The sequence below is a fragment of the Heptranchias perlo genome, chromosome 33 (assembly GCF_035084215.1).
Source record: "Heptranchias perlo isolate sHepPer1 chromosome 33, sHepPer1.hap1, whole genome shotgun sequence".
NCBI lineage: Eukaryota > Metazoa > Chordata > Chondrichthyes > Hexanchiformes > Hexanchidae > Heptranchias > Heptranchias perlo.
In genome coordinates, this window is record NC_090357.1 from 16300165 (window position 1) to 16325400 (window position 25236).

General features: G+C 39.7%; 1 protein-coding gene across 1 annotated transcript in view; it reads left to right on the plus strand.

The window, feature by feature from the left end:
* Window positions 1-25236, plus strand: part of igsf9bb (immunoglobulin superfamily, member 9Bb) — a 499264-nt gene that overhangs the window by 317634 nt on the left and 156394 nt on the right. Inside the window, exon 5 of the mRNA XM_067971024.1 lies at window positions 21480-21597. Coding sequence (XP_067827125.1) covers window positions 21480-21597 — 118 coding nt within the window. The remainder of the gene's footprint in view (window positions 1-21479; window positions 21598-25236) is intronic.

Below are 25236 nucleotides of genomic sequence, written 5' to 3' on the forward strand. Positions count from 1 at the left end.
ATCCGACTGAGACCAGCCTGTCAATCAGCCAATCAGTCAGACAGGAAACCGACAAAAAAAAAATAAAAGACGTCCTTACGTCAGAATCGTAAGGACGTCCAGGAAGCCCGTACTAATGGGTTTCCCGACCTCAAATTGACCCCTCCGCCCCCGTCCCAGCTCCGTTTTAAAATTGAGCCCAATGTTACAGAGTCTTTCCATTAATGTGGATTAGTCGTACAGGAAACCACTTGATGGAGACATTTCCAGAGTTCTATAGAAAATATATTAAAAGGGAAACATGACCAGAATTGGTCTTGTTATAAAAGCTAAAGTACTTGCCCTGTATAGACATAAATTGGTTTGTATTGATCCCATCATTGATCCTTCTACAGTGACCCTTTCTTTACAGGGTAGGATTTGAAATTGATTTGGATTTGGAATATTTATAGATCAGCAGTAATGAAATGCACTTTATACCTAGTTAGACTTGAGACCAAATAGTCATACAACTGATCCTGTTAAATGAGACACTAGATTTTCTGTATAATTCCACCATGTAACAATATCTACCAGTCCTTTCACCAGGAAATGATCTCAGTACCTATATCCATCACCGAGTCCAATGCTGCAGAGAACTACAGAGGTCTGCAGTTCATATAGATCTGTAGGTATTCAATACAGTCCTGAGCCTCTACCTGTATCCTGCTTATACCCTTTGCCGTAGTTTAATGAAATTCTGTGGGTGGTTTACTAGTCTTAAGGCTGCTAAAATCTTACAAAAAATCCTAAATATATATGTTAAGAACAAGAAATGGTTTTCTGTTCTTAAATATGTTGGATACCAGGGTATGAGTTTCTGAAGATGTGAACTGTTGTGCCAATAATTATGATCACAGATCTGTGGTAAGAGTTTGCATATCAATTACTACTCTTGGTAGTTTACTTCCACAAGACTGCCTCCACCTTTCCAGCGAACTGTATACATAGCAACCAGCAAAATAAATCATTTCTGCTTTGAAAGGGTTAGCTGTGGACAAGGTTGACAGCAAGGGAAAAGGCTTTGTAAATTTACTGGGGTAAAATATTTTTGTTATTTTGGTATTGTCTAGCAGTAAATCAGCCTCTGCAGGACAGAAGTGCATCCAGCTGTCCAATGTTACACTGGCTGTCATTGGGCATTTACCCCATCAGCCACCTCCAAGGACCAGTTTAAAAGTGGGGCATGAAAAATATCTTCCAGGGGTTAGGAACTGTAATATTATCTAAGCATGAGAGAATGGATAACTAAGACTTCACAAACAAATAACGAATCCTCACTTTTTTTAATCCAATATGTACCTCAACAATTTTCGTTAGACAATAAATAATCATAAGGAAGATCTAACCAAGAAGAATCTGATGTTTGACACTGGTATGTAACAATAACTACAACAAACTGAAACACCTAATAGAAAATATTTAACCAGAAGACAAAAATACAAATAACGATTGCCCCTTCATTGAGATGCTTCGAGTTCAAATATTCCTTTAAGAGCTACTTAGAGTAACCTACTGGATGTTTTTTTACTAGATTGTCTGAGGCTGCAAATTACATTCTGTTCACCGAAATAATGCAACATTAGTGGCACATTTACACTCGGAGTAATGGATACTCAGGAATAATCACAGGACAGCAATTCCATCAAGGTTATCAGTGTTACCACAAGTGGGAAGGTTGAATTGCTTTCAACAATAATATGAACTCTGTGATGAGGGTACTGCCTTGAAATCATTTCCGTTTATCCATTTATTTTAATAGTGTACATTGTGACATTGTGCAGCAGTTTTGTTCCACTTTTAGTCTGTGTAATTTTGATAGTGGTGGAAGTTTTGGCAGATAATGACAGCTGAACACTTTGGGGTAGAAATTGGTACGCATTGCACCCATTTCTCGGGAGTAAAACAGATGTAAAGCATACCAATTTAACAGTGGGATGGCCTCACCCAATCTGCACAGGCATTGGTCCCACTGCCAAATTCGTAGAGACTATTTTTAGGCACCCCCAGGGGAGCCTAAAACAGGAGTTAGGCCCCATGAATACATAAATTAGGGGCCTAATGCCTGTTAAAGAACCCCTTTCAGAAATTAGTCCACGTTGAGCGGGGCAGGCATCAGTCCTGCCCCACTCAGGAGTCTACAGCGGCCTCTGTGGCATCTAACACAACATAAGTGTTAGGTGCTTTTTTAGAAGAAAATATGTTTTCTATGGAACCAGGAGGAGCAGGGGTTTCCCCAAACTCCACAGCCCTGGCGCTGTCCAGAGCCCGAAATTCATTTTTCCCATTGGGCGAGATGTTAGTGGAGGAGCAACAGGCACCTGCAGCTCGCCCCGAATATGTAGACAAGGCCTGACGTACAATCTCGGGCCGTCCTTGGGCCTCTCTCTTGAGGCGCGTGCTGCAGCACCAATTCTGGGCCCAGAAGCAGGACCTGGCTCATTACTATCCTTTTGTGTGTAGTTGCTGCATGATGACAGCCTTGGCTCAGTGGTAGCATTCTCACCACTGAGTCAGAAAGTTGTGGGTTCAAGCCCCATTCCAGAGACTTGAGTACATAATCCAGTACTGAGGGAGCGCTGCACAGTCTTTCAGATCAGACGTTAAACCAAGACCCCAACTGCCTTCTCAGGTGGACGTAAAAGATTCCATGGCACTATTCAAAGAAGAGCAGGGGAGTTCTCCCAGTGACCTGGCCAATATTTATCCCTCAATCAACATCTAGAACAGATTATCTTGTCATTTATTTAATTGCTGTTTGTGGGAGCTTGCTGTGTGCGAATTGGCTGCCGTGTTTTGTACGTAATAACAGTGCCTACACTTCAGAAGTAATTCATTGGCTGTGAAGTGCTTTGGAATGTCATGAGGTGATGCAAGACGTTATATAAATGCAAATCATTATTTTCTTTATGACATCTTCACTGACTGACTATGAAGTAATCACTACAAACCTATCAAGTTATAATTGGCTGTTATTTGTTGGAAATAACACTATTAATGTGCCTTAAATTATTTTTATTTTCTTTACCTGAATAGTAGTCACTTTCACGTGGGAAACAAATAAGTATTTCAGAGAACAGATTGTGATGGAAATAGAAATTTGTGCCTATTTGATATGGTTTATTTTATATAAATAGAAATGGAGACTTACTGCTTCATCAAATTAGAAAATGGTGGGCACTCAGTTAAACATTAGCTGATAAAAATACTCCTTATCCCCTTAATGAGTGGGGAACTGTGTTTAATAGACAAGATACAGCTCGATACAGGCGGCTTTGCATTGCATGATTACTAAACTATTACAAGATCCATTGTAAAGTGCACTTTAGGATTGGGGTATGATTGTCACAGTGCAAAACGCCATTATTGATTTGATGGTTAATTGAATCAAAGCTGATATTTCTCAACGGTTGTGCATTTTTTGTCAAGAGAAAGGATACCCTTATAATCTTTTATTGTTTCTGGTTCTTTATTTGCTAATACATGCCAGAGGCCAATAGGAGCTCCTTGAGGATCCCATTTCATTTACCACCAGACCATGTGTCTCCAATAACTTATGGAGAAGAGAAGCAAGATTCCTGAAAAACAATTTGTTAGCCCCTTGTGGACTGATCCCCATTCTATTGTAAAAATATCGTGCTGTTTGTTATCTTGCTATGGCATTTTGCTTCACTATTATTTTATATGTAAATAAATTAGACTACGCAGTTTAGCCTGTGTGCAATATTCTAGTGGGCATATTATTTCCTGCTTCTGAGATGATCGACAAATGTGGTAGGTTCCTGCATATTTTCCAATAAGTGATTTTTAAAAATTCTCGTGATGTAGGTGTCCCTAGTTGCCCTGAGAAGTCGGTGTCCCTTCTTTAACTACTCCACAGTGGTTTGCTAAACTGACTGGCTTGCTAGGCCACTTCAGAGGGACGTTAAGAGTCAACATTGTTGATGGCCAACATATAGGCCCAGACCAGGTAAGGATGGCAGGTTTCTGTAGTGAGGTAAGGCATCACGCAAGCTGAGAGTGAAAATGAAGCCTTAGCTTGAATAGATATCATTGTTTTGGAATGAACTCCAGTCTTGTTACAAACTCCAACTTTTAACCCATAGAGCATTTGACCCATTGATTCTGGGAAATCTCAGAAGTTGCCTTTCCCAGGTCAGATGGAATGTCTCTTGTGACTTTCTGATTAGCATAAGCTGTAGATTGATTCCCAAACAAAAGCTCATTCATAAGGACATAAAAAGTCAAGAATGAGAAAAGGCCATTTGACCCATCAAAGCTTCTTCTTCTAACTCTCCGATAATAACATCGAGTTTCAATTTGAACATCCCTAATGCTCTTGGCTTTAATTTTCTGCTTGGCAATTGTTATAAACATTTATCATTCTAGGTAAATAAGTTCCTCCTAATATATGCTTAAAAGCTATTTAAAACAAACAGTACTTTCTGCATACATTCAATTAAACCCAGTAGACAGACTGCCGCATAAAAATGTAAACCTAATTTCATTTTGCAACTGTGAACTGAAACAGAAGTCATACAATACCACAGAATATTACTCAAACCTGTCTGCAGAGATAAGCCACTTTATTCTTTTGATCAACATAAACTATCTGCTCTTCCATTAAATAAAACAAGCAATTTGAACTTTGTGACAAAATGCATAAAATACACTTAGGACATAACGTGAATAAAGAATCGAAGTTGGTCTCCTGGAACCTCAACCTGCAAAAGATCAGTGAACGAGCTGGGAACTTGAAGAGAACTAAATGTGTCCATTCCTCTAATGGACATCACTTAATATGGTCATTAATAGTATGTGCTTGTACCCTCTTAATGAGTATTCATTGTTCCCTTTTCAGCAACTTAAGGAAAAATTCTAATATCGTGCACAGTTATTAATTGATCATTTTCCCCTGAGAGTGGGACTTTTTTTGAACTTCAGAGCAGTGAGGAAGAAAGAGAATAGTGCTGGAAAAGCATCTTTGCATACCTTTTCAACAAAAATTCCTACAAATACAGTAACTGCAGAACCAGTACCAGAACGGTTAACTGATAATCCTAGCATTGTGCAGACAGTGTCAGTAATGGGATAATGGTGGATCTGACTATGATATATGGTGCTATGCACATCCACTGAAGATTGTTGTTCATAATACCTTATAGAAACAGCAATCAACAGGCAATATTATGGTCATGGCATCAAAGATCTGCCTTCATTTTTCACAATTCAAGCCAACAAAGAGCTCAAAATTTTATTTTGTAAAGAAACAAAGTAGCACAGGACCACATAATAGTCATATTAATATGTTAATTTTACCTATTCATGCTGAAGAATGCGAACATACACGGGTAATGGTTACATTTTAAAATCATTGTCAGCAAATGAAGGATTACAGTTAGTTGAGAAGAGGCTAAAATACTGAAATTGTTATAACTGGAAGAGATCCCAATATTGCAGACAGGAGTTTCATCATTGATTGGAGAGACACATAATCGGCAGTCTGTAGTCAATTATTCATCCCACAGATCCACATACAACATGAATATACCCTAGCACTTTAGGATCTGGGGATCCACGTGCTCAGCACACAACGAAAATGTCATCAGGATGTTTCAGTTACGTAATGCTCCACGTTCCATTCAGCTATTCATTTTTCTGCAGGTAAAGGTTTTTTGCTCTTGGCATTAGGCCTCTCATCATCAAAATTATGGATAATGTCTCCAGCCTCTCAATGGGAGTAGTTAGATTAGATAGACATTAGACTATCAAACATTCTGATAACTAATCTGGCCTATCTGGGGTTTAATGGTATGTGTTTCTTCTTCAAGTTGTCAGGAGCCTATGTTGTTGGCATCTGGCAACATATCTCCAGAAAATATCGTAGTAGGCCATCCTTTTTCAGGTCGAGCATGCAAAAGAAAGAAAAACTATACTCTTTGGTTTGTATGGTAACAACAATGACCAAGCCCATGTCAGCCATATAGTGTCAGCCCTAGTCAGCCATATAGTGTCAATAAAGCAGGCAAAAACAAACCAGCATTAGCATATATTGGAATTTCATACCCTGCACAGAGATGCTGGGCCGTGATGGTAATGGCATGTCCTTTAGCACAGATCCTTGCAGTATACGGCCTGCATTAAAACAAATTAAATGCTTTTATAATTGGGTGAGCATGTCTACACTGAGCCATTGTCAACACCAGCTAACAGAGAATTATATTTAAATAAAGGGGAGATTACACCCAATCCCTCCAACTATTGGTCTAGTAACCGAGGAGCTTCTTGGATATGGACCCCTCAGTTCAGAAGGCCCGTCTGCTAGTTCAGTTAGATGTTAAAGATACTGGATTCTGGGTAAGAGCAAATCCCTAAGAACTCCCTAATTAGTGCACAGAATAAAATTAAACAGATCTGTTGGTGGGCTCTCACGAAACTCACTTTCAGTGGAGCTAAGAATAAATTAAACCCCTAAATTGGTTAGTCCTACTTCATTTGATGCCCTATATATTCTGAAGTACCTCTAACATATGTTGGACATTGGCTTAAAGACTAGTCGATTCAGATTCATGTTGTAACCTTTCATGAACCATTGGTATTTGGTTTGTTCGAGCGTCACCTGTGTGGAAGTTATTTGGAAATTGTTAGGCCCTCACAATTTGGGACTATAATTTAATTCTTCACAAGATAATGTACCCCCTCCCCCCCAACCCTCCCAAATTGAACCTATTCAAACATGTGAGCTTAAGTTTTGTACAGGCAAAGTAACAAGGTCTAAGTGTAATACATCTATCTCAACATGTACAGTTGGACAATTTCCGACAAGTGGTGTCCCAGGTGCAGAATCACTTGCTGTGTGATGATCTGTCATCTTTAAACATCATATTTAATCAACAGAATTAATTATTTTAATTGAGGTAAATCAGAAGAAACAAATAATGTTTGTCTACTTCTCTTCTTCTGAGACCAGCACTCTGACTTGGGTTGATAATAGCTTCAAACAAAAAACATTGACAAATGACTGTAAAGCAATGTATTCTCCTAAATAGTGCAATAGTTAATTAGATAGCTTTGCATGTGGCTATCAATTGAGTCATTCATAGGCAAAATGTTATCACTTTGGACAATGGCATTGACAGCAGGTCTCGTCAGAGACATTGGAAATTCTTTCACACTGATAATCGTACCGCGAGCATTAAACACTGAAGAATAGCATAAATAATGGCAAAAATATTGGGTGTTGATATTTTAGGACTGTACCAATAATAAACAAATATTAACTGATCTTTTATGACTTTGCTCACATGTAGTCTGCGTATGGGCATTTTTTGTGATGTTTAGCTGCTAAGGTGGGACTGTATTTAACTTGGTCTGCCCCTTTAAGGTCATTGCTACTTCCTTTAGGGGAATGGTCAGGGTAGCACATTGTGAGATCTGTTAGAGACTAATTGCGGTTACTAAGGGAAGTTTCTCTAGAGTGGCAGCTCCTTGTAATTGGAGAGGGGCCAGGTTATGAAGATCAGAAGGATACTGCTTTCTTTTCCTTTTTTAAGTGCCTTTTTGCTGTTTCTGAGCATGGTATTTGTCAGGTGCAAAGTGACATACTTTTAATGTTTGGAAAAATGTCATGTTTTTCAGTGCAACTGTTTGAAATGTGGCCCTTTGAGGTAGAATTGATAAGTGCTAAATGCAAAACTTTTATATAATTCTAGCCACGCTCCCATAGTCTTGCTCAGGGTGAGTCAGCTGTTACAAGAGGGTACTAGAGCATGAAACTGGGGGAGGAATGCACATCGTCATCGAAAGGATTTGGAAAGAAGTTTGTAAGATGTGCTCAGAGATGACAAAATAAGTGAATTTTTGATTGGCTCTTGGAGAATGAATAATGTTTTCCTTCCTCATTGCATTTAAATAAATAAGTACTTTTTTCCCATCATAACCACAGTTGCATAAATAAATAAATAAATATGTGCACTTCTCCCAGAAAAAGAAGGCACTTTTCACTGAGGCTGGGTTTTGGAGTTTTACACTGGTAGTTTAAGTTATGTTTCTGTGGCTCCTTTTATGAATACACATGTACATCTCTCTGCCTCTCAAAATTAGGCAGAGGAATTGGATTAGCATGTATAACAACTACTTTTATTCAGCCACAAAAGGTGGTTTCACTGAGACCAACCCATCACTGTCAGCGCTGGGCAGGCTGTTTAGAAAATAGGCATTTTCTCAGGAAACAAAAAGTCTGATACTGTAATATAAAGAACTGCATTTGTGTAAAGCATGTGAACCATGCTACAGCTTTTTGTTTTAACTAACATTTTTTTATATAAACACAGCATTATACATTAATATTTACAGTTCCTTCTACATCTCCATCATAGTTGAAGGGATAAAATATAATGTTTTGGGCAAAAATAATACAAATGTCATTCCTTCCAAAAACAATTCTTTCTTTACAATCTGTCTAGGGTGAGGGTTTTATACTGAGGACCAAGAAAAGTTAAAACTGCAGAAAAGATTTAACTAATTTGCATCTTTCCTTCTTCACAAAGTATCTCTGACACAATATTTAGTAAAACTAAAAGGTTCAGCTCAAACAAAGCCCTCTCCAAACCGGAATAATAACCCAGTCCTTCCAGATTGGCCCTTAATTATTAACAGTTTTATATATATAGTTCTCTCAATAAATAAAAGAAATTGTGCCACCTCTGGTGGGAGGATCTAATTACGACTTGACAAGTTTACACCGGAAGTTCCCATTATAAATGTGGACATAGAAATTTATAATAGAAATATCAAAATAAGGGCAGGAGGTATGAATTTAAACTGAGGAATGAATTGCATCTGCAAGCCTTGTTCCAATTCTCCCCTGCCTTCTAACCCCATTTCACCAAAGCAGATCGACTAGGATTAAAAATAAACAATGGCAACGTTTTACTTCTCACATTAAACCTGCAATATTTGGTAAATTAACAATCCCTTGAATACAATAGCTGGCATGGATTTCCTGATGGTTATCTCAATAAAATTCCCAAGTTCATGCCTAATATTGTTTTGATATTTTTATTCGAAAAAAAATCTAATTATTTGTATTGTAATGTCCTATCTTCTGCCCCATATAGTATCAACAAATTAAACATACACTGGGGATTGGACCGAGGACCTGAATGGCTCAGTTCTCTACTGGACAGGGAATTTACCAACTAAGCAATCAGAAACATTTTGGCTGTGATATTATTCATATATTCATGTCAAAGATAACCAGCCTTGAGCCAGTTAAATCATAATCCAATCATGGAAAGGTTTGGATTTTTAAAAATCTTAATCCATATTGCTATTTAATGTGATGCGTTAATTGCCTTTTACACATACAGCATACTTAATGTAAAGAAATACAGATTACATAAGAATTATTCAGAACACATCCTCTTACTTTTCTCTCACACCATCTATTCCATCTGTTTGAAAAAGGAAATAAATCTGAGGAAATATTCAGTTATGTCATTGGGAAGTATTAAAAGCTGCTTTGAGCTGGAGTTGTAGCACTCGTGGAATAAAGAATTTCAAAATCCAGAAAGTGACATTTTGGCTTATGTAAAATTAGCTTCAACTCCCCCCCCCCCCCCACCCCATCCTCAATATTTGATGTATTTGGTATTTTCCATTCATGACCGGTAATCTATTATTGCTGTATCGTAAATCTTTCTTATCACCTCCAGTGTAGTGCTAGAAGCACCAAAAGTGCCTTTACTGCCAAGCTTCACATTTTCCAATCAGTGTTAATCAGACAGCAACACTGTTGCATCTGAAAATCACCCCACAGCTATTAATCTAGAGTTCTTCAATATTGTGCCATCTCTACTGTGTACCTTAACTCTTCCATCTCCCTTGCACAGTCATGCTCAAACTCTTTTAACCCAGTTCTTCCCTGCACGTCATAAACACACTGGTCAAAAATATTTGAAATAGATCAACAAAAAGATGGGATAAAGAGAAATTACACAAAATGAGAAACCTGATTTTTAGCTAAAGAACGCTCCCTTATTAATTAGTACCTAGAAGCAAGACAAACTGTAGGTCAGAGTTATCCAGTAGGTGCTCTTCATATTGTTTGCTGGCCTCAAAACAGTTTTGAAACATTATTCACACTGTGTAAAACAGAAGGGAACAGCAACTGACAAACAAATGCAGTTATTAATAGTGACTGCTATTTTTCAAAGCTCAAAACATAATATATAATATAATATTATTATTTGATCTATGGCTGTGTCAAGATATTTTTCTGCACAGGGTAGGTCACAACCCTCATTAGTCAGGCACAATAATGCACATTGGCACCAGAAGTTTCTCCAATTTATTTGGCTTGAGAATATTCATGTGGTGTCAGAATAACAAATGAAAATCTGAAGAGTAAAAAAGCTTAGCAAATCTATATTATCCAACGTAACAACTAACCACTCATCTGGCTGCAGAACAGCAGCTGAGTTCTCTCACCACACATTTTGATTTGTTCTTGGGATGGAGGTGACCCTGTCAAGGCAGTACTTATTGCCCATCCCAAGTTACCCTGAGAGCATTAAGATTCAACCAGGGCTCAGTCAGGTCAGGGTGACATATCCCTTCCCTGAAAGACATTCATGAGCCAGTTGGGTTTTTACTTCAAAGCAGCAGATTTCAAGATTATTTTATCTGGTTTAAGCCCCCAAATAATTAGATTTATTGAATTCATAACTTGACACAGTGGGATTTAAACCTAGGACGTCTAGGGTTGCTAGTCTCGTAACATAACCACTGGGCTACCATACTCCGCTGATCATAGCTGTGTCATTAAGGGGAGGCGCAGAGTGGAGAGAGGCAGTACCCTCTATAGAAATGGGAAATTAGGGATTGCTTATACTGAGGTTCAGTACTGTACTCGGGCTGACTACATCAAGTTAGTGTCTGTTGAGTGGAGCTACCACAGTTATATCAGCAAGATGACTGTACACTGAATCGCTGCTTTTTGGGTTATTTTTGCTGTGTTACGTTTCCTCTTAGGCATACACAAGCACTGCATGGCCAGGGTTTTCCACTTCTGCACTCGACAGCATGCGAGTTTCTGCTGATTAAAGTGAGTGGATGGAAAATTGCTGGGTGGCAAGTGCAGAAGCGGAAATCTCAGGGCCATGTGTTTGCAAGGACAAATTGCATTTTTAAAAATTTGGCTTATAGTGAATCAGGACAATACCTGACATTGAATGGAATATGGTCACTGTAACATAAAGTAACAAGAGGTGGAACTCAAGAAGGGTATTGGAACCAGTTCACTACTGAACATGCAATCAGGTTATGCTTGCTTATGTACGCGGTGGGCATCAGTTTAGAGTGCACTTACCAGGTCCAAGCTGACTCCCAAAATGGAAAATGACCAATGGTAACAAAGAGCTTCCTGGCAATCATTATAAACTTCCCACCTTGCTGACTCTGCACTGGGAATAGTGTAGATGTCAAACAGTTGTGATTCAGTAAAGCCAATGCAGGCAGTAGAACCAAGAGAGGAACTCAAGCCCAGCAGCTCAGATTTCCTAACTCCAGATTGTGAACAGAGATTTGGTCATAAAGTCATGTACAGATAACCGTGGCTTGTGTATATACACAAACATTTCAATTTTGCCCCCGGGGCTAATGAATAAACTGAGTTATTTTGTTTGAATTAAATGAGTTCACACTTACGCATTCAATGGCCAATTCCAGAATGGTTCACAGGAACAGTGAGCCCAACGGCAATAAATTGGTATTCCTAGCATTTTTATCACTTTACAAGAACATTTACCTCTTTCTGGGCTCCATTACAAACAGGAATTTGAATTAAATTGATTTGTTCATCTCCCTTAGGTCATAGCACACAACTCAGTTGGTCCGATCAACTTTTAGATTTGCAGTTATAAAAAATGGATAGCAAGATGATACCCTTCTGCAAACTCAACCTTACCCTAAAGCCAGGCACCAGTTTCTTAACCACTGTGCTCCAGATAGGAGATCAGGGGAGGAAGGTGGAGAGCAATAACATGGGGCCAATAACTGCAGTAGGAGCTTTTCAGAAATCTCGGGGAAGCTGGCGATGACAGTCCATTCAAGCCATGCACGTTTCAAGTAGATTTTACTCTGAGACCCAGCTTTCCTGAAGAATTGTTGGCTCGTTCCAGCCCCAATAGTTAAATATGTGGTGATTTTTTTTAATAATTACTAAAGAGTATGATTCCTGTCTCTATATCCAATAAGTAAAATATAGTGATATTGTTTTCACAGCTAATTATTTGCTCTATCAGGGTGCTTTTAGTAATCCACTCTATCTCTAATAACTCACTTGAGTTTTAAATTATACTCGGATGGATTATTTGCAATGTGCGGCTTGGTGTAAGGCACCATTACATGAGATACAATGGATTCTTCAGACAACTGCTTAAATGATATCTATTGATTAATGGTTGAGCTACAGGACGAGCTGTGGAAATTATAAGCAGATGCAGAAGAGTATCCTGCACCTCAACCAGTCTAATATCTCTTGCATCCCTGTGGTGCAGAGATAAGCCAATTCAAAGAGGATATAGGGTAAATTATTGAAGTGTTGAACTAAGAAAATATGTAGCTGGCGGATTGTCTACAAGAATCATATGTTAATCCACACTGAAGATGAAGTAGATCCCTCACAATAACTTTTGTGCATTCTCTTTGTTGTAATGTGTTAATCTCTTCACGACAACTTTTCCCTTTAATGCCTGCAGACTTCCTGATTTTTTTTAAGCTTCTCACTGAAGTCAACAAGCTGTCTCCATCCTTGGTTTAATGATTTGGCATTTGTGTCATTCTTCAGTGGTATTAATTTTCACCTTTTGTAGTGAAGTTAATCCCTGAAATGTGATATGCAGCAAAACGTTTTCCTTATCGCGATTACTTAACAACTCTCTTCACTGTTCTGTATGTCTCCCAGTCTTAAGTGCATGTGAACAAGAATTTATCTCACTGACAGTTACATGGCAGCCTTTTTTCCAAAGCAGTGCATGTGCCATATCATATCTCAGTTTGATACAAACATATCTGTTTTTAACTTGAGTTGCTGGAGAGACCATACTAAACTGGTGCTCAGAGGTAAAAAAGTCTGTTCATTCACATCATTAGTTTGTTCCAATGTCAGTTGGGTTGATTTTGAAGATGAAGTTAATAGTACAGTGTAAGTTTCCCATTAAATTAACTGCTATCCTGATGTTTGATCCTCTTCAAGGCAAATTGTGCCTGGATTAGGTTTGATCATATTTTCCTTGTATATTTCAAAGGGCATCACCTGCATGAGTAAGCTGCTGTGGCTCAAACCCTCTATTAGTAAGGCAAACATTCTTTCTTCTGGCACATCCAGATTGACACCATGATCCATGACCAAAATATTCAGGAAACAGTATACCATGACCATGTTGTATGACTTTGGGGCATCTTGTGGTTGGCCCAGTCAATGAAAGTAGGTTTTGAATGTTCCCATTCTTTCTACTAGTGACCTTGTGCTTCTCTGAATTTTGTTTCACTGGTGCTTTTCAGGAATTTGTAGATGGTGTAATGAACCATGCCTTGTTTCCTTGTGGACCTTTTCATCTCTCTCATCCATTATGGGCAGAATGGATTGTAGCAAAGTAAGAAAATCATGTGTTGACTCTGGGTTATCGAGGATAATCACCTTTTGCTTGTAGTAAACCATTTTCAGTTCATAGAATGAAATCCTTTCAATTCATAGAGGAAGAGCCAATGGCATAGAAGTTGAGGGTTACAGTGAGCATCAGGGACCGAAATAACTCAATGTAGATGGAAGACGGGTGAGTGCAGGCCCGTTTGCAACTGACAACACCTAAGTACCTGTTGCTCTCTTAATTGACAGTAAATTATCCTTGAAGAATAATGCCCTATCCTCTAAATAAACCTTTTATCTTCTTTTTTTTTTGCTCCCCCTCCCTAGTGCCATCCTGTCTGCATTTGGGCAACAGGAAGTGCATTTGCTTCTAAAGCAAAGGAGACAAAATGCACTATTCTAATGCCGTCAACTCCACCCCCAATTTTACCCCCCGCGCGCACACACGCACTCTCATGCACACACACACTAATGTGTACACACATTTTCCTGTGGTAAAATGCTGAATTCTTAACACAAGTGGCTGGCTGATTTATGTACTGGGCAGTGAGCAAACCAGGGTGCCAATTTTGTTACCATCTGTAGATGATCCAGTCCTGATGATATAAACAAATACGACATGTAATCTATACAATTAACTGCCAGATAGTCACATAAGTCTAGAATATTGACATACTGAATGAATCTGAATTCCCTTTTGTATCCAAGAAATGTCTTTTTAAGAATTTCTGCCATAAAATCCAATGATCTCACACATTGAACAAGTGATTACAACTGTTAACAAAGACACAGTTCTTCTGCGTAAAAATCGGGACTTATTATTTATGCACATAAGATTAAGCAGGAAAAATAAACTAAAATGAACTTGGTTTGACCTTATCATCATGCACTATCAGAATGGTGAACATTGAAGTTGTGCAGTATAGTGCCAGACACTCCGTATCATGAACACAGGAGATTGCTGATGACCAGCAGAGACACTGGTGAACTGTCAATATAAAGGGGGGGGTCTGTGTAAGCAGCCACACTGTGCAGAGTGTTACGGCCCAATTAATATCAGATACCATGAGCACCCTCAGAATTCAGCTTTCAGCCTTTAATGGGTGTTGAGCCACATGTGAACTGTGAATGTGCAACATCAATAAAAGTATCTGTTTTGCCTTCTGCAAGGGCTACTTGGAACAGACTATTAGCATACAGACTGATATATTGTCAGTGCTCTGCTGTAACTAAGTGCTGATATTATCTTCTCCTGTCTAGTGTACAACAGAGCACACACCCAGAAGGAATGGGGATACTCAGCCTTTTCAAGTTGAGGTTTATTTTCAATAGTATTTCAAGATTCATTCCTGACTATCAAAATTGCCTTTTTCTCTAAATTCCTCTCCTCTAATTTTAGTGATTTTCCCCTCTCACTCTTTTAAGCTCACCATTCCCATACCATTCCTGGAGGCTAGCCACGCAGCCTGCTCCCTGTATTGGGTGACCCTCTGATTCCCTTTTCCTTGAACTGAAATGTCTGGCCTTCACCTACTGCATCCCCCGAAGGCCCAGATAAGATTTGGAGCTCACAGTATCAGGAATGATGGGTGCAGATCAGCTCTTTACAGTTTTTAACCATTGCCATGGGAAATCTAGCATTATGGGTAATATAACGTTACCAACAAATAACAGTCAGTGCAGAATCAGATTTGGACTCTCTAGTGTTATTTAACTCTCTAAAATGCTGCTATTACAGATGAGCTGTCGATACAAAACCTTCCTCCTGAGGTGACAATATTCTTTTTTTTATTGAGACACCGAAGTGAAGGGTCAAAGCAATTAATGCAAGACACCACCAAGGGTAAAAAGAGGATAAGGTAAATCAAGAAGTTGTGATTAGGTGATATCAAATTTGGGTTTTAAAAGTATGGAGATTCAATGAGGAAAAAGAAGCAGTTCCAGTTTTGAAGTCCTGGGAAAAAGATGAATTAGATTCAGAGACAGTAAAATGAGTCTTGATTTCAACAAAGTGGGGATATATGGAGAAAGTAAAATGTCGTCTTTGGGGCTCAGAAGGAACTCGAAAATGAAATCGAGACAAATGATGACCATAGTATTAAAAAACAGAGAACGACCATAAAAATTGTCATAGGAGAGAGCAATTGGAGACTACAGGTGAGACAGTGATCGCCTATCAAATGAAAGAAAGAACTTGCAATTATATAGTCCTCTTCATATCATTAACATGCCCCAAAGTGCTTCACACCAAATCAATTATTTTTGAAGTGCAGCCACCATTGTTCTGTAACCAAACATGACAGCCAATTTGTGCACAGCAAGATCCCACATATAACAGTGAGAACATTTTTCTTGTGCCCTGTCCAGCAGTGTGAGAACAGTGTTGCAAGAGTCTCTCTGGATTGGAGACTCAAACCTTGGATGAATTTCTACTTTATAGAAAGTTAGAGTTGTTCAGAGGAATAAAAGTGATTGTCATGAAAGAGGAAACCAAACTTCTTGAAGGCAGGTTTGGGAAATGAGAAGATGTAGGAGTTTCAGTTGAGATTAGGGATCGTAATGAGTGCAAGAATATCTACACATGATAGAATTAAATCATCAAAAAAGTTGATGGGGTTGCATGATGAGTGAAAGATGTCATTGATATGAGGAAGGAACAAAGTGGGAGAGAAGGCAGAGACTTGGGAAGCTCCTGAATTAGTGGAAAGATTAGCCATAAACTATAGCACAGAGAGCAACTTGAAGCCAGATATCCATGAACGTGACTTTAGTGAAAGCAATAACTTGCATTTACATAGCACTTTTCATGTTCTAAGTGCTTCACATCCAATGAAGTAGTTTTGAAGTGTAAGTACTGTTGCTATGTGGCAAACCAGTATGCACACAACAAGGTCCCACAAACAGCAACAAGATAAATGACTAGTTAATCTTCTTTCATGATTTTGATTGAGGGATATGTGTGGGCCAGGATGCCAGTAGAACTTCCCTGCTATTCTTTGAATAGTCCTGTGGGATCTTTTACATCCAACTGAACATGCTGACAGTGCTTCGGTTTAACGTCTCATCTGAAAGATGGCACCTCTGACAATGCAGCACGCCCTGCAGAAGACGTATCAGCTTAGCTCCCTGAAGGGGACTTAAATCCACTACCTTCTGTCTCCAGGTGAGAGTGATGTCTCTCCATTCTGCTTTTAAATCCATCGCTGACAAGACTGGACAAAAGTCTTAACTCCCTGAGGGTAAAGATCTTAAACAAAATGAATTCAAGCAGTCCCAGGGGACACAATGCAAAACTGCCCACTAATTTGGCAGTAATTACGCCTAATTTATCACTTTTGCAAAGCAAAGCTACAAAGATCAAGAATTTATTGAATTAAAATGACATATTGATATATGAGCAAAGTACAATGCAATATTCTTCTAAGTTGAAACATACAGCAGTATTGGGATGACTCTGCATCTCTATCTATAATCGCCATTGGCTGAGGAGCCTATTACCCAAGCAGCTATTTAGTCCCTGCGACCTTGAATAACATACTACCCACTGCAGAATCCCAAATCAGTACTAACACTCCACCATTGTCAAGAACCCCGTACCCACCCAAGAATGCCGTGCCACTCACCAGATTCGCATGAGTAATATAATAAAACCAACATGACTACGCTCATTTGCTGTCTGTCCACCACACTTTTGGTGTCACACTTCTCCTGTCACACTTTCTCCTAATTAAATTTCTTTGAGCTGATTGGATCATGTGCACATTTATTTAAGCTGTTACACATATGTAAATGCTTCATTATAAAACAGCAAGACAACACAATTGAACATTAGCAAACATGAATTGGCATTCAACTCAGCTATAAATATCAAAGAGCAGAAGGGGAGCCATTCAAATTGCTCCAATTTTTTTTGAAAATCCGTTTGACCAGTGGGACTAGCTGGTTTGCTCTTGCAGAGAGCTGGCACGGACTCGATGGGCCGAATGGCCTCCTTCCGTGCTGTAATGATTCTATGATTCTATAATGGATTCTTCACCAAGCTATACACTTGTATTGCTGGAATTATAGTTTATAACATACTTAAAATTGTAGCATATTAAAAAATTTAAGAAAACTAGTCATTTTTCCCCTGCCATTGCACATATGGAGTTAAGACCAAGTTTAGTCTTCAGGTGAATTATAGTTAGAGGGCAGGCGAAAATTGGACCTAAACATGAAGACATGGTAGCAGTAATTAAAGGTTTGTTTTTCCTAATGACTTGCTCCTGCCTTAATAAAACAGCGTCTCCTTCAACTCATCATGAATGATGCCATAGGATATCCTTTAGTTCTTATGGAGATAACCTGAGCGGGAGTACTATAGCACAAACGTTCCGTTTCCCATTGCTGCTTTCCCTCGTTTTCAGAAGTATTGGACACAAAAATGATTTTGATTTAAAAGAAGAGTCTTTCATTTATTTTGGAAACACAGCTGTTTAAAAAAAAGCATATAACCAGAAAAGGACTATGCAGTACCTTAAGATCATTCCCTTTGTGGACCACACACAAATCACCCCACCATGGCCTCTACCCCACCCATTCAATTTTCTCAAGGAAAGTTCTTTGTGAACATTCCCCGATCACCAAACGTAATCAAGTGAAACTCCAGAATAACTGTCGTCACATGCCCTCCTTTTCAGCCCGATTGGTTGTCCCCCCTTAAACAGACAGCCCCACAGCTTCATGGACTATTTAATCATCTCAGTCTAAGCTTATCCCAATAACCTTTAATCCTGTTCCCTGCCAGATGTTTATCCAGCTGTTTTTGTTAAGAAGTTAATCAATGCAATATCAACAGCTTTTGCAGGGTGCTTCCTACATGTATCCATTATGCTGTGATGGTGGGGGAGGGAAATATCTTCAGGCTTGCTTGAGGCGCATTAATTTAAACCCGGTGACCTCAACTGCTGCAGTGAAACCGCCACTGCTGAAGCCCAGTATCAGTCCTGACCCGCCTCCATTGTCACGAACCCCGTACCAGCTCAAGAATGGCGTGCCATTCGCCAGATTCGCATGAGTAATATAATAAAGCCAACATGACTATGCTCATTTGCTGTCTGTCCACCACACTTACTTTCTCCTAATCAAATTTCTTTGAGCTAATTGGATCATGCGCAAATTTATTTAAGCTGTTACACATATGTAAATGCTTCATTATAAAACAGCAAGACAACAAAATTGAACATTAGCAAACATGAATTGGCATTCAACTTCAGCTATAATATCAAAGAGCAGAAGGGAAGCCATTGCTCCAATTTTTTTTGAAAATCCCGTGTCCTCTATTGCTGCAGTGAAGCTCCCAACATGAATAATCTACTTCCACCTACATCATCTGTCAGATCATCAAAGTCCTAAATTGAGGACTGCAGTTTTTGCCCTGTGCTGTTGTAGCCCTGAATCAGTCGATGATTGTTCTCTCCAGCACTAATGGTGTTTATTTATCAGTGGGAGATGGATGTGAGAAATGAAACCTGCAGTTGAGCAGTGTTTTTTTTATGTCTGATATCTGCAGTGATCTAAATCTGTTCATTGTTCTTGAACTAATTCCATTCAGATCACTTAATGCTTCAATGACATTGCTGCCCATTGACAATGAATCTTACAACACCAGGTTATAGTCCAACTGTTTTATTTGAAAATCACAAGCTTTTGGAGGCTTTCTCCTTCGTACCTGACGAAGGAGAAAGCTTGTGATTTTCAAATAAAACAGTTGGACTATAACCTGGTGTTGTAAGATTCCTTACATTTGTCAACCCCAGTCCATCACCGGCATCTCCACATCATTGACAATGAAGTGAACCTTGAGCTCTCTCGTACAGGTGCTGCAGATTCCTGCCACTACACTGATACTTGCAAATTATTTGCTTCTCCATGTTTTTTCCTCACATAGTCAGTCAGTCCAGTTCCATGAAAGTATAAGCAACAGCTTTGTCTGTTTTGACTTATTTACATATAAGAAATTCCACTGAAAAATAAATCTCTTTCCCCAATTGTTAGCTCTTCGGTCAATATTTTACTGTATTTAGAAAAAATGAAAAATGCTTTATTCTCAATCTTGGCATTCCACCTTCTTCGTAATTTAATGGGCCATAATTTGCTGTGTCATGGCATCTAATCAGCCATTAGTTAGACTTGTCCTTGCCCGTTTTAAGTTTTTAAATTTTTTGCATGGCAAGTTGCTGAAAGTGCGAGCTGGTAACGTCGCAGCGAGGGAATCAGGGCATCTGGGACCTGAGTGAACAGGACAAGCAACTGTGTATCTCCTTAATCAGATTGAAGGATTGAGAATAAACAGCACAAGGACCGAGAAGGAAGTATAAATTAGAGTGGTTGAATTCAATGTCAAATCAGGTACAGAAAGAGAGGGAAAGAAAGATTGGATTAAAAGAGAGAGAAAAAAAGACAGAAAAGAAACATTTTTTAAAAATTAAATTTTACATTTTTAAGATCTCCAAAAGTTAAAGCCTGAAGGAATGAGACTCCACACTTGTAATAGTTAATTTTCATTGCCAGAGAGGTTGATTGGCAGTAATTAACACTTAGAACATTGTTAAAAGAATCTCTGACAGCTAAAAAGCGCCCTTCGTCTGAATCCAGGATCAATTAAATATGCGCGGACCTTAAATGGTTCCAAGACAGGCTCCTTGCGTCACTTCGGATCAGCCCTAACTTTCTGTGGCGAGTTTAGTTCGAATCTACTGCACAAATACAGCAACTTTATGCCATTCAATGCATTTCAATGGTGAGGCAGACAGCGACTTGCCGTTTTCTTGAAGCTAACGGCGGAGTGGCGCAGCTTTTGGATATTTGAGTTTAACCGCGCATCCGCCGCTTGCCTGAAGTTGCTGTACGGTTTGCGCATAAATAAAAGTGAGCGCCATTAGCCTTACCATTATTTTGACAGCAAAATCTGGGCCAATGTGTTTTTCAATGTTCCATTGAACAACTCTTTGAGGTGTGATATTCAGTCACGAGCCGTACAGTTGAAGTGTCCATTCCCTTCACAAAGGTTAACATCAGCAGGTTGTATCCCCAGGGGATGGTCATATGACATCATCATGTTCATTTTCATTCCTCTTGGCATTGCTATCCCAGCATTCATAGTAATGGAGAGACCCCTCCATTAAATCTGTAGGACCTGCAGTTCTCGTTGAGGACTTTACTACTGCTGTGAATCCTGGGAAAACTGACACATCATCGTGTTCTTTTTTTTATTCTTGCTCTGTACAGAGATAAAGTGAAACAAAACGCTGGGGTTTTTACTCCTGCAGTACATGTACACGGAGGATCGTGATTCTGAGGCGGGAGACTGCAGTCTTCCACAAGTTTCCTGTCAAATATAGGAGAGTTGACAGGCTTGGTGATTGGGTACCGCATAATCGACTTGTATTAGTAATGAGTTTTTATTTCGCCACCTTACTGAGTTATTTTTGTTACCTATTTCCGCACCCATCTGAGTTTCTTATCTGAGATATAATTGCCTCATTTTCCTCCATTGAGAATCCTTTGCAAGTTCAGGAGTAATCAACATCAGCTGTGCAGTGCCAATACCCATTACTGGAACTAGAATACATCTAAATTTCATGCCCATCAGTAACTGCCCCTCTCATATAGAATCAACTGGAGTGTGTAAAGATCGCTGATAAATATAGGTTCAGTTAGAATTGATAAAAAATGGACTACCTTTGAGTGCAGTAAATTAGAAAAATAGGAATCGCCTCTTTATTGTCCCTGTCTGCAGCCCAAATACTAAACTGTTTGTCTGTTGCAGGTCAGTGATGGAAGTCTTACCATTTCATCGGTGGGCCGGAACGACCGTGGGCCCTACACCTGCCGGGCCTACAGTATTCAGGGAGAGGCTGTCCACACGACTCGTTTGTTGGTTCAAGGTAACTTTTAAAGGGAATTCCTTATTTTGTGTGATTCTTGGACCCTGGACGAATAGTCAAGCAAAGAAAGTCACTCTCACTCACAGTAGTTTCATCAATCAAAAGTAATTATTTTTAATGATATCATTCATACAAGCATTCATGAAGCCAAATCAAACCATACATATGATTTTCATCTATAAAATCCCGTTATACACTTAATAATTCACAACGTTATTATGTAATGACTTAACAAATCATACACATAGAAACATAGAAAATAGGAGCAGGAGTAGGCCATTCGGCCCTTTGGGCCTGCTCCACCATTCAAAATGATCATGGCTGATCATCTAACTCAATACCCTGTTCCCACTTTTTCCCCATATCCCTTGATCCCTTTAGCATTAAGAAATTTATCTATCTCCTTCTTGAATACATCAGGCAAATCATTAATACATATAAACCTTTAAACCAGGGATTTTGCTCATCGGGCCTGAAGGTTGATCAGCTGTTCAGTACTCGAGGCCCTCTTCTTTTTGCATGATGTTCAACTGCAGTGTACGTTCCTTGTGACTGCCTGGGTAGTGAAGAGAAAGAGAAAAAGAGAGATAGAAGGGAAGAGGAGAGAGAGCCTTCTTCTCTCAAAGTCTTTTTATAATTTTTTTTATCAATGGGACGTAGGATTGGGGCGGGTCATTCATTTTGCCCAGTCGCTCCCTGTTGCTATGCCTCAATCATTAACATACTTCAGTGATTGACAGTTTAGGCTTTGATCATGTGACTGGAGATCCTTTGATATTGAAAAGACCATGAGCTCGATTTTAAAAGTAAAAAACGGGTGGGTAGGGGGCGGGGGGCATTGAAAATTGCCACCATTTCAGACCCGCCTCCAACCCGCCCATTTCCGGTTTGCACAGGGACGGGACAAGGGACTGGCGGCCAACCCACTCCCAGGAGGCAGGTTGGGCCTTAAAACCTTTCAAGGAGGCTTCAGGCCTGCATTTTTCATTAATTCCCGATTTCAACCCCAGGGAGCTGGGATTCCCCAGCCTTCTGTTTTACGCATCATGAAAGGTGGCGAGAAGGCCCAAAACTAACAGGTAAGTGCCTAGAAAGGCACAGCTTGTGGGCCCGGAGGAGTAGGAGTGCTTCCCCCAGGCCCAACAAGCCTACCTGCACTGACCCCCCCCCCGACCCCCGACCCCTGATCACGGACCCTCGACCCCGACCCCGATCCCTCGACCCTGATCCTCCGACCCCGACCCCCCAAACCCGACCCTGATCCCCCGACCCCGATCCTCCCCCTCTACGATCGCGGACACCCGCGATGACCCCCGATCCCATCCTCAATGGACTCGTGACCCCCGTGCCCACCTATGCCCACCCGTGCCCCTTGCTCACCCGTGCCCCTTGCCCATCCATGCCACCCTGTGCCCTCCCCCCCACTCCCCCACCCCCCCACCCCATCCATACAAACAAAGACTTACCTGCGGACTTACCTGAAGACATCCCCTCCCTGGCTGGTCTCCCGTCCGACTGAGACCAACCTGTCAATCAGGCCGGTCAGTCGGACGGGAAACTGACAAAAAAAAATAAAAGAAGTCCTTACATCAAAATAATAAGGACTTCCGGGAAACCCGTACTAATGGGTTTCCCGACCTCAAATTGACCCCTGGATTATCCATCCACCCACTTCCTGACTCCATTTTAAAATTGAGCCCCATGTATTCGAACAGTGGGTTGTAAAAGGCTCCTTTCATCTCTATACCCAGACATTCTTAATGGTCCTTACGACTCCAATTTTGATTGCTTCAGTGGCTTCAAATCTATTCCTTATACCATTTGACCATATGCTGGGTGCAGTACTGTTTGATGTTTTACAAATCCCAGTTCTTTTGAACAGATTACCAGATAGGAATGAGAGGCCCATGCTTGTTTTCACACCAATCATTGCTTTCCTGATCCGAAGCCTTTGATGTATGTCTTTGTTGCCTTTTCTTACATTACCCCCTGCAGTGTTGAAAAGCTTATGCTTCCAAAAGCCTGACAACGCTTCAAGTTCAATATTATCCATCCAGCATATTTATTTAATAATCTAGATATCTATCCGCAGTACAGTGTCTTCGATCCCAAAACTCATATTTCTCCAATGCCATCAACGTCACTGAGGGAAGAACAGGATTTGCGAGAACTCAGTTTACCACATTACTGTGTTTGCACGTTTTCAAATGCCTTTGTTCAAACGGGGTACAGCTAACACTTTCCTTCAAATGTTCTTTGTTAAAGGGGTTTTGAACTCCACACTTTTTACCTTATAATTCTGGCTAGAGTTAATTATGTTAGTTCCAATCTGCTGTTTCACGATTTAAATATTTCATTTGAGCATTTTAATAAGTAGAGCAATAAATAGGAAAAATTTGCACAAGATTTTGTAAATTTATCTTAGAAAGAACTGTGAACCACTAGATTTGGTACTCTGCATTTCTTCAATTCTGTTCCATTATTCCATGTTAGAAATCTCTAGTTATTCTGTGGTAGAAAACAGGATTTAACAGGACCTAACCCCAAACTCTAGGATCAAACACTTCAAGAAACTGAGATTGTATTGAAAATGTACCACAGAATATCGCTATTGTGTGAACTTTGGTATTTTCAAAACTGATTTGTCAGCTGAAATCTCTGTGCTAAATAGCATTTTGTATAAGACTTCCCTATGTATCATACACATCAGAGAAAACTGGAGATCCATCCTGTTATATTGTCATGACTGCTGAGGGCCCTTATCCAGAACCTGGAAAGAAACTAGACAGCCTCATTGTGTGATTACCTCCAAGCAGCAGTCTGAAGGTAATATGCAGCTGATAGGTGCCAAAGATGTATTGTGTAACTGAGAGAAATAAGTAGGTAATCAAACCCAGAATACTTTTGTTAAAAGTGTTTTCACCCAATTTGTCTGTTGGTTCGAGGTAACTTGTTTTATATATAATTCAGGCTCGAATCAGCATTGCTCCTTATAATCTATTGATGCAACATGCAAATATTGGCACTCAGGATAGAAAGACATATATTTGAGGTATGGAATATATATTTATTTTATTTTCTCTCAGTCCAGTTTAATTTTTCTCATTCTTTATGACCAGAAGGTGGGTTTAAGCCTCACTCTGGAAATCCTGTGCTTTAGACAACACATTAAAATGAGACTCCACCTGCCTGGTCTTGTGATTCAGGTGAATGTTAAAGGATCCTGTGACACTTTTAAGAAGAGCAGAAAATCCTCCCAGTTATCCTGGCGAGCGTTAAGCAGATTGTTCATTTATCTCATTGCTGCTTGTGGGATCGTATTGTGTGCAAAATAACTGCTGTCGTTGTCCATATTCTTCACTGCACTTCAAAGTAATTCATTGGATGTTCATTCATTGGACTATATCTTCAGACAATTGATAAGGTGCTGTGTAAATACAAGTCCATTGTTCTTGTTCTTTCTCCCTTTCCTCCAGCCAAGAGGGTCGAAAGAAAACAAGCTATTAACCTTCTGTCAAAATTGTTCTCTCATTACTCACTAGAACATACATACGAGCACCTTTGGATGGGTCTTCAGACTGATTTTTTTTCTCTCCTTTTCAGGCAACGCCTCTTTCTCAGTGCTAAATCTGGGATTGG